Below are 10,525 nucleotides of genomic sequence, written 5' to 3'. Positions count from 1 at the left end.
TAACACAGCGACTGGAAGACATCTCTGGAAAAAACTTACCTCCTAGTTTAAACATCTTTTAACCAGCACTTTAACATTTTTACATCGTAAAGATCTTTGTTTAGAAGTCATGTAATATGCGCTATTCTTTTTACACAGCTCTTTTAACCATTTTTACCTCCTAAAGTTTTGATGTGTTTTTTTGGAAGCCTAGTAATACGGATTCTTTTTAAACAACTCTTTTAATCATTTTTACATCCTAAAGGTTTGTGTTTAGAATGTATTCAATACAAACGATTATTTTAAACAGATTCTTTTTTTAAAAAAAAAGACACTTTAATTCCTAAACTTTTTATTCAAAGGTAAACCGGGATCCCTAAAAACATAATCAACAATTGTTTTCATTTATTTCACAAAACAAATATTCTACTCATATGTACACATTCAAACATCATGCTTTTCTAACAATGTGTTTACACAAACGAAATAACGCCACACAGTAACACAAACACATCCCCATATTAAAAACATTATTTCTTTTCAGACGTATTTCACCCCACCAAAAACCAAACTCATTAACATAAACACCTTTTGTTGGGAGGGGGGCTATTCCCCCCACCTCTCCACAACACCCCCAGACACAAAGGAGCCAGATTGACTAGCTGATACACTCCATAGGGTTACCCCCCTCACCACCCCTACAGACCTGCCAGTCAGGGAAGCACAGAGGGTCATAAATTATCACACACACACACACACACACACACAACACTTTGATCGACAGTTTGACAGAAAGTGTATGATATAACTACTTGTATATGTTTAATTCCTAACTTTGTAGTGTAGATGGAAATCAACTTGAGCCATGAGGAACAACCAGGGAGGTATATTTGGTACTACAATTGTTGGACAAACTGGAATTTCTGTAATTCCCAAATTCATAGCCTCTTTATTTGCTGTCTAACCAAAACTTCTTATATTATTATTCCCATACTCCCAGCACTATTTTCCTTAACTGAGTGTGTCTCAGAATGTCCTTTCATATTAATCGAACAATTCATTGTTAATTTTAACTTGTGTATAGACGTGGACATTTCTCCCACCCCAACTCACAGCACCACAACATCTTAATTCTTTCCTCATCAAGGCTAAAGACACAGACCCATATTATGTATCTATAATCCAGTACTGACCTGATCAATGCACTATAGATTCGTTGTAAAGACTTTTGACTAGCTCCCCATTCGATTCCTGCTAGACATCTTAATAAATTCCCTTTTTTTTTTTTTTTTTTTTTTTTTTTTTTTACACTTATCTAACACTTTCTGAACATGAATCTTAAAAGTCAGCCTAGAATCCATCCATATGCCTAGATATCTTATCATTTTAACATTTAAAGTTCAAGTACCTGATCGTATAGTTTCATTTTAATTTCTGGGATACATATTTTTCTTGTAAAACAAATCAGTTGAGTCCTAGTCACAGATAGCTGAAAACTAAGTTTCCTTAAATGCTGTTTGTATTACTCTTGTCACATGTGCTAGGCCTACATTACAACCCTACAATGTAGTACATGGCAGTGTAATAGCAGACCATTATATATAAACATATTGTTTATTTCTTTAACACAAAGCTTTCCCCAACTCCAACCAAAGTGCAAGATTATCAAAGAAACGTATAACAAGAAGCAAGAGACATTAAATGTTCTTTTCCTTCGAAGAACATTTTTATATTTACATTACATACAGTAAATATTCTGTCTTTAGTGTATGCTAGTTAGCTATAGTTTCTGTAGTAATATTCACAGCAAAGCAGTCCAAGTAAAGTTCTCAATACACAATCTACATTAATGGTATTTCATTACATATGCAAGTGGACATGGATGGAAATGAATCTGGTTCACATTAAGGAATATTTTGTTAATGCTGATTTAGCATATATATGCCACATCACTATATAGTACATAAAGAGAAATCATTTACCAAAGATTTACAACTTAGATTAAACTTAGATAGATCTAACTTACAGTAGATAGATTAAATGTCTATACATCAACATTGCATAAGACACCCTGAAAAAGACTTTGAAAACAAATGAAATTGTTAATAAGATGGGGTTCAGTGTCTTGCCCAAGGACACTTCGGTATGTGGAGTTACGTGGGCCGGGAATCGAACCTTCAACCCTGCGATTAGTGTACAACCCGCTCTACCACCTGAGCCATAGCCACTCCACAGCCGCTCCACAGCTGCGCTGCTTTAGACTGGGGTAACACCCAGGTTGTACTCCCACACTCAGCAATCCAGGGTTTGAATAAGCACTCCCTGTAGAATGAATCAGACAAGGTTTTGCAATCAGATAAGGCTTTTTTTTTTTTTTTTTTTTTCAACTTTGGGCAGAAGTAAATACTAAACCTAATAATTTGACTGACAATATACACACCATTACATAAGTATTACCCCCATGGATATTTTCACTTTTTTTTTTTTTTTATATAACATTTTAACGTGGAATTTAAATGGACTTAATTATGTATTTATGAATTTCACAAAGTAGCCCATAATACTACTAGTAGTATAATACTACTACTACTACTACTGATAATAATAATAATAATAATAATAATAATAATAATACCACCACCAGTTTGTTTGAGAAAACACTTAAACAATCCCCTTAAAAAAAAAAAAACAAAAAAAAAACAAACTAACAAAAAAAAAAGGATTTAATGGGCCCTCATTGGATGTTTAGTGTTGGGGATATTTTATATATTAAAAAAAAAAACAAAAAACAAAACAAAAAAAAAAAACCTGATTGATACTTTTCCAGAACTATGTCCTAGACATTCTGGCTTGTGCCTTGGTCTTTAGGATTCAGGAATACGAGTTCTTATGTTTAAGTTGTATTTAAGATAATTAAGGTGTATTTATAGTACACTTTACTTGACACTTGCACAGAGGACACCATTCAACTAACTTATGTGTAAATAATTTTGCAATCTGATGAGCTATTATCGGTTATTTTCTGTAAATTCATAATCCTCTTTAAAGTAATATATTCCTAGTTAAGGCAATTTTTAGTTCCAGGTTGTAATGCTATAAAATGTGGAAAGATTGAAGGGTGGGGATGAATATTTATGCAATGCACTGTACATACACACACCAGCCACATTAATATTAACAGATGGACACATGATCATTGGAACAATTATCCAAATCTGCCAAGCTCTGGCAGCAGAAACAGGTCAAGAGCAAATGTGATCTCAGTGACTTTGACCATAGCTGGTTATTGGTGCTAGACGGGCTGACTGGAATATTTCAGAAACTGTTGGGATCGTCTGGGATTTTCACACACAGCAGTCTGCTGTTGTAGACCATCTGCCTCAAGGTTTGCCATGTTGTCTGTTCCGAGATGCTTTTCTACTCACCACAGTCATAAAGGGTAGTTATATTGTAACCTTCCTGGCTGGTCATTCTCCTCTGATCTCTCTCATTTACAAGGCATTAACAGCTGCAGAACACCTGCTCACTGGATGCTGTTTCCATATAATTTGTAGAAATTCTAGAAACTGTTGTCTGTGAAAATCCCAGGAGATTAGCCATTTTTGAAAGACTCAAACTAGCCCGTCTGGCACAAACAACCGGTTGAGATCATATTTTTCCCCCTCCATCTAATATTTGATTATTGGAGCATTAAGTGAAGCTCTTGACCGGTACGTGCATGATTTTATAAATTGTGCTGCTGTCGCATAAATGGGTGACTGGACATTTGCATGAATGAGCAGGTGTACAGGTGTTCCTATTAAAGTGGAATATGTGCGGTACATATACACACAGTTAATTTAACAGTTAATAATTTACCAGTTGTGCAAAGGAACAACTGGCATGGGCTTGCGAACAACAATCTCGTAACATTCTTTCATCGTGGTGGAGTTCTTCTGGGGTTGGGCCATGCTTTCCTCCACATCCTGAAAAAATTTACAAGAAAAGCAACATTTGAAAATTTACTCAGAATCTGCAACAAATATCACAAAGGATTATGCTGAGAAAAGAAACTGGATTGCTTTGGAGTTCTCACTTGCATTGAAACTCACCTTAAAGTGACTGCTTTTGAATTCCTTTAAAGATTCTAGAAGTCCAAGCTCCAATGACTCACGGAACTTTTCGTGTGCCTCTTTCATTTCCTTGATGTCATCAGATTCCATGATTTCTTTATATTCTTCCTCTGTCTGAAAAACATAGCAAGCCACAGTTAGTGTCTACATGGAAAAAGTTCATCATCAATACAGGTCACTAACATTTAATGGAAAACTGTAAATACTTACATAGTCCTCAAAACATTCCCCTAGCTTGTAGCATTCTAATCCGGGAAAAGCCAAGCCAGTTTCAAACAGCTCCTTTACACTCCTGGCTACAAGGTGCAGAACTTCATCTTCATATGCATAGATGTTCCCGTCTTCACACAGCAAGAGAACCAACTGTAGGCCAAATGCATCACATGGGAAGTCATCAATCACACCAATCACCACCATCTCCATTCTCTCTGGCAGGTAGAAATCTTTCCAGGCTTCTAGCTGGTCTTCATTCCCAGCGTAGACTGTGCCATCCTGCCCACACACTCTCACACTGTAACCCTTTGGTTTTATGAGGGGAATCACTGTACCCGAGTAACTTTTTACAACACTGGCAACTGTATCAAGATCCACACAACCATCTAAAAACAGATAAAATTAATTAGAACCTAAATAAGGGGTGTTGATCTCACTGCAAGTTTAGCATATAAAAAAAAATGACAGTCAGTGAAAAATACTTAACACAATGTTTGAATGTCTATTAATGCAATATCTAAATCATATATATATATATATATATATATTATTTAAAATTCATAAAACGTAAAAATCTATTAAACAGTGTTCTGCAAAAGAGAAGAGGATATTCTCAAGTACATACCTTCTCTGTAGGCCCCAATTAATTCACATATCACTTGACTTCTACAAAACATAATACAAAAAAAAAAAAAAAAATTAACAAATCCAAAACAATGACCCTGAAGAGTCCAGGTTTCCCCTTTTGATTCATGTGTTCCTGTAGCTTACTCATTTAGGCCCAAGATCTAGGCACATGAACTTGAATTAAATCGTTTTATTGTCATTTCAACCATATACAGCTGGTACAGTACACAGTGAGACGAAATAACGTTCCTCTAGGAGAGAGGTATCAGACATACGGCCCCCAGTTTTGGCCCGCAAGGGGGTTCAATCCGCCCGCAGGATGGATTTTGAAAGTGGAAAAAAAAAAGAATAAAATACGCAGACATATATATATAAAATTCTATTCCCAAGTTATCCGCTAGGGGCGCACTGTTTTAGTCAGAGTAGAAGACGTGGCACAACTCTGGGACACAGACCGAATAGCAGATGGTAGCAATGCGCCTTCTGCGGTTTTTTATTACGGTGTAGTCCACCCTATTTTCTACTCGCCCCCACACCCTCATTAGCCAAAATGTCTGTCAAAAAGGAGAAAAGTGGATAGACTACTATGTTTTTGCTCCTGAAACTTGCCATCTTTTGGTACTTTGTCAAAAAAGGAGAAAAGTTGATACAGAGGAGACATGACTAACTCCTTTAAAATGCTGCTTCAGACATTGATTGCACTTAAACAGTTCTGTGAAAATGAATCCTTACTGTAGTAATAGTTAAAAAAATGTGCAATTTAATGTTAGTCAACAGCTTCACTACAAAAGAGTTTGGTTTGGTGGAATCCTATTGTTCATGCAATGCCATCAATTTTAAAGTGCAATACTATATTTTTCAGTTACAAATACAAAATTTTTTTGCATTTGTACGAACACTGTGACCAGTTGTAATGCAAACATGTAAATGATAATCAGAAGCAAATTACACATTTGTCTTAAGAAATCTGAGGTTGTTCATGATATGTTTTGTAAAAGGATATTTCATTAACTATGAAGATTTTCCTAATGTACTTGTACTTCTTTGCACAAAAACAAAAAATTGTTATTTATAGATAATTATGCTATGATTGTACTGGCCTGGCCCACTTAACATCTAATTAGGCTGTATGTGGCACCTGAACTGAAATGAGGGACACCCCTGGTCCTACAATCTAGGACCACGGTGCTACATAATACACACTAACCACATGAGATGACACAGAGCTAAATAAAATCTGCAAACATTGTACATAAAGCACACATGCAGACGTGTGCCAAAAACACAGGACAGTACAGTAACTACTAAAACAGGACAATAGGCAGAGTAAGTGACAGTACAGTGCTGAACAGTACACAGTTTTAGTGTGGAAGTGTCTGAAATAACAGGTAGTGCAGAAGATAGGTGCCAAGGAGTAACAATATAATTTAAAAATGGTATAAATGTAAACATAAACATGTTATGAATGAGTATTCAGAAAATTAGCTCATCCCAAATATGGACATAGCAGTTATTGTGGTAGCAGCCAGGTAAAGTGTATATAGTGACAATAAATTACATACTATATTGTATGTACTGTCTACTAAAGTTTTCCTGAGTGGAACCTGTAATTCTTTTCAGCTGGTGTAAGGGTCCTTGAGCCATATCCAATTACTCTCAGCTTCCCACCCTGGCTCTGGTAAAGGACAGCTCCAAGTCCTTTATCGGACACATCCGTGTGGAGCACAAATGGAAGCTCGAAGTCTGGATAAGCAAGGACAGGGGGGGTTCACCAGCATGTCAATCAACTTACACAGTGTCTCCTGATGTTTCTCAGTCCATTCAACTGGGGTTTTAGATGGAAACTGTGCACCCTTTCCTCTCTGTCCCTCATGTCTCCCATGAGGCTGCTCTTTGGTTGCAGGAGTTTGTAGATGGGTGTTGCCAGTTTGGAGAAATCTTGAACATGTGAACGGTAGTAACTCAAAAAGCCCATGACTCTCCGCACATCTCCAACAGTGGCAGGTGCTTCATTCTTCAGAGCGTACACTGCCTCCAGGTCCTTAGGATCAATGCACACCCCCTCGGCTGAAACAAAACGACCAACATATCTCACTTCTCGTTTAAACAGGTCACATTTTGTTGGCCTGAGTTTGACTCCATGATTCTGTAAGGTTCTCAGGACCTTTCTCAGCCCTTCAACATGGTCCTCGAATGTTCTGGCGTAGCACAGTATATCATCCAAATATGGAATACAACACTCATCTCGAAGGGGAGCAAGCATTGCTTCCATATTGCGTTGAAACGCAGCGGGTGCACAGGCCTCAAGTATGAGTAACCTGTGAACAGACATTGTGTCCTGTTTTGTACAGGAAAACCAGACACAGGAGATGTCACTTGTGATCGCTCAGCAAGCTGTTCTCTGTCTGAGAAGCGGAAGCATCGCGCAGCCCTACTAGCACTCACATAAATGAACACTCCCCCTTGTGGCATAATCAAGCAATTGCACCCTCAATAATACTACTCAAATCCATTTCAAAAATACATTCAAATTGCTCCTTTTATACAGGCCAATACACAAAACTTCTTAACAATTGTGACAATACATTTTTAAGCGTCACATGTACATACTGTACCAACTCAGCCATATGCTGCTTTATAACAATCTGTTAAAAGTACAATAAAAAGAAATATATTTGAATTCAAGCCGTTTTACAGATTATACTAAATGCAAATTTGAGATTTTATGTTCTAAAATCTCAGAACCACATACAGTGGGGGAAATAAGTATTGAACGCATCAACATTTTTCAGTAAACATATTTCCAATGTGGTTATTCACATGAATTTTTCACCAGACATCAGTATTAACTCAAGAAATCTGCAAATATAAAGAATCCACAACATTAAACTCCATTAATAACGTTATGTGTAATAAAGTAGAATGACAGGGGGAAAAAAAAGTATTGAACATGCCAAGAAAAAGCAGTTCTCCGAGGCAAGGCAAGGAACCAGCTGAAATCCGCAAGTAATTATACCTCCCATCTGTGCAAATGAATATCAGCTGGGTTAGAAAATTGAAGGTCTATAAAAAGGCTTTTCCTTACTAAGATGTCACACAAGAAACATCTCATGATGGGTAAAAGCAAAGAGCTCTCCCAAGACTTCACAACCTTATTGTTGCAAAACATATTGACGGAATCAGATACAAACGTATTTCAAAACATCTGAATCCTCCAGTAAGCACCATTAGGGCCATTATCCGCAAGTGGAAGCAACATCATTCCGTCATCAACTGGCCACACACAGGAGCTCCTCGCAAGATTTCTGACCAGGGAGTCAGAAGAATAGTCAGAAATGTAGCCCAAGAGCCAAGGACCACTCAGAAAGACCTCCAGAAACACTTGGAGGCAGCAGGTGCCATCGTCAAAGAGAAAACAATAGGCAATGCACTCCACAAGACTCCATTACTAAAGAAAAGGCATGTTGAAGCTCATTTAAAGTTTGCTACAACTCATTTGGACAAGCCTATGAAATACTGGGAGAATGTAGTCTGGTCAGATGAGAGCAAAATTGAACTTTTTGGCTGTCATACTACACACCGTGTTTGGAGAAGAAATGGCACTGCACATCACCCTTAAAACACTTTAGCAACAGTGAAGTTTGGAGGTGGAAGCATCATGGTGTGGGGCTAGTTTTCATCGCATGGTACTGGCAGACTTCATATAATTGAAGGAACGATGAATGGAACCCTTTCCTGGGAGTTTCTTGAGAAGAATCTGCTGCCATACACCTTGATGATGAAGATGAGATGTGGATGGACCTTTCAGCAGGACAACAATCCAAAGCATACAGCAAAGGAAACTCTCACTTGGTTTCAGAGAAAAAAAAAATCAAGGTGTTAAAATGGCCCAGTCAATAACCTGACTTGAATCCAATTGAACAAGATTTAAAGACAATATGTTTAGAAGAAAGGGCCAAAATCACAACTGAATACTGCAGCTGATTAATTTCTTCATACGGGAAGCATCTTGAAGCGGTCATTACAAAGAAAGACTTCTCCACTAAGTATTAAATAAATTTCAGTTAGAAATGTTCAATACTTTTTTTCCTGTGTCAATCCACTTTATTACATATAACTTTATCTATGGACTTTAATGTTCTAAAAACAAAAACAAAAAAATGTTGATGCATCCAATACTTATTTCCTCCACTGTATTGATCAGAATCAGTATTTTATAACTTGTGCTTAAGCTAGGTAAACAGTGAAATTAAAGTTGAACATACTTACTTGTTTTCCGTGCTTATACTCATCCTTATATTAGACTGAATGAGGAAACTTGTTTGTTCCTAGTCAATTTTGTTTCCCCCCCCTCACACCTTTACTTTGATCAATGTGCAACAGGAACTAGACTCAAGAGAATGAGAGAATAGACTAGACAGACAGAGAGAGAGAGAGAGAGAGAGAGAGAGAGAACAAACTAGACACAGAGAGAGAGAGAGAGAGAATTACAGTTTTAATAAAGAATATATATCTTTCCCGTGAAATTTCAGTTTTAGCGTTACACAACAGCAGCTAATATATAAGCGATATGTAGTGTTCATAATGAAATCAAAAGTTAAGAAACCTTTAACTTTACAAATATAAAAACCTTAAAACGTTAAAAACGTTAAACACAAATGTCGCTGTTCTACAGGTACACATATACACAGTGTTGTAGGATATTCTTAGTTAATCTGGCCGTTATAAATATAGGACTGAAAAGTGCGTCATAAATAGAAAAGAGGAATACAACGATAAATTAAAATGTTTTTAAAGAGGACATTAAGATTAACTTGATAAAACTTTCTGTGAAATATATTACTTACATACATACATACATACATACATACATACATATACACACACACACACACACACACATTATTCAGAATAATTTTTCTCCCCAAAATCAGCATTAAAACACTGGCACGAAGCCAAAAGCAGTTGGCGACTGTTGATGTTCACCAAAGTTACTTTTCAAGTTTCAAAAAAGAACCCCCCCAACACTACTTAATTACATTTAAAATGGTTAAAACGGCACACAAATAAACAACATTTCTCAGTAATTCGACATTTAAAAAAAAAAAAAAAAAGATAAAACGCTTAGACTTACACGGTGTTAGAACTCCCTTTCTTCCTGCTTTGCGGAAGTAAAATGGACACCTAGTGCTATTCACTTTTATTATGACACACCCTGTAGTCTATTGGACGACGCTGAACACACCCAGCTCTGAATCCTTTACAGTAAAACACCAAGGACTCCTTAAACCGTACTCCTTTAAATTAAACGGAATTTATAGTTTAGACTATACTAGCCCAGGATATTAAATATAAATAAAGAGAAATTTTCAATATAACCTATCGTAACACAGCGTTTCTTATGGTCTAAAAGTTAATTACCGTTTTAAATTGTATTGTAATGATATACTCCAGTGGTTGTCAGACATTTTCGTTTACTGCAGCTATTTAAAAAAAAACCTTGTGTCCCTTTACAGATTAATTTACATATTTAATTTGAGAACACAAAATGTGTACAATTATTATGAATATTAATATCCATCCCGTCCTCCCAT

General features: G+C 36.5%; 1 protein-coding gene across 3 annotated transcripts; it reads right to left on the bottom strand.

Annotated features, from left to right (window-relative positions):
* Positions 1–298: 298 nt before the first annotated feature.
* On the bottom strand, positions 299–10,257 carry LOC128615500 (uncharacterized). 3 transcript variants are annotated; one of them, XM_053637654.1, is made up of 7 exons: positions 10,066–10,257; positions 9,201–9,390; positions 4,930–4,970; positions 4,302–4,690; positions 4,071–4,205; positions 3,838–3,944; positions 299–2,301 (listed from the first exon to the last, which is right to left on the bottom strand). In XM_053637654.1, the coding sequence occupies exons 2-7, from the start codon at positions 9,221–9,223 to the stop codon at positions 2,169–2,171; spliced, it is 828 nt and encodes a 275-aa protein (XP_053493629.1). In that variant the 5' UTR covers positions 9,224–9,390; positions 10,066–10,257; the 3' UTR covers positions 299–2,168. The 3 variants fall into 3 exon arrangements, with proteins under 3 accessions (XP_053493629.1, XP_053493630.1, XP_053493628.1); XM_053637655.1 differs by having other exon boundaries at positions 9,201–9,344; XM_053637653.1 differs by having other exon boundaries at positions 9,201–10,257.
* Between the last annotated feature and the right edge of the window lie 268 nt (positions 10,258–10,525).

This window comes from Ictalurus furcatus, chromosome 12, assembly GCF_023375685.1.
Source record: "Ictalurus furcatus strain D&B chromosome 12, Billie_1.0, whole genome shotgun sequence".
In the NCBI taxonomy this organism is placed as follows: Eukaryota; Metazoa; Chordata; class Actinopteri; order Siluriformes; family Ictaluridae; genus Ictalurus; species Ictalurus furcatus.
This window is presented reverse-complemented; position numbering and strand designations above follow the sequence as displayed.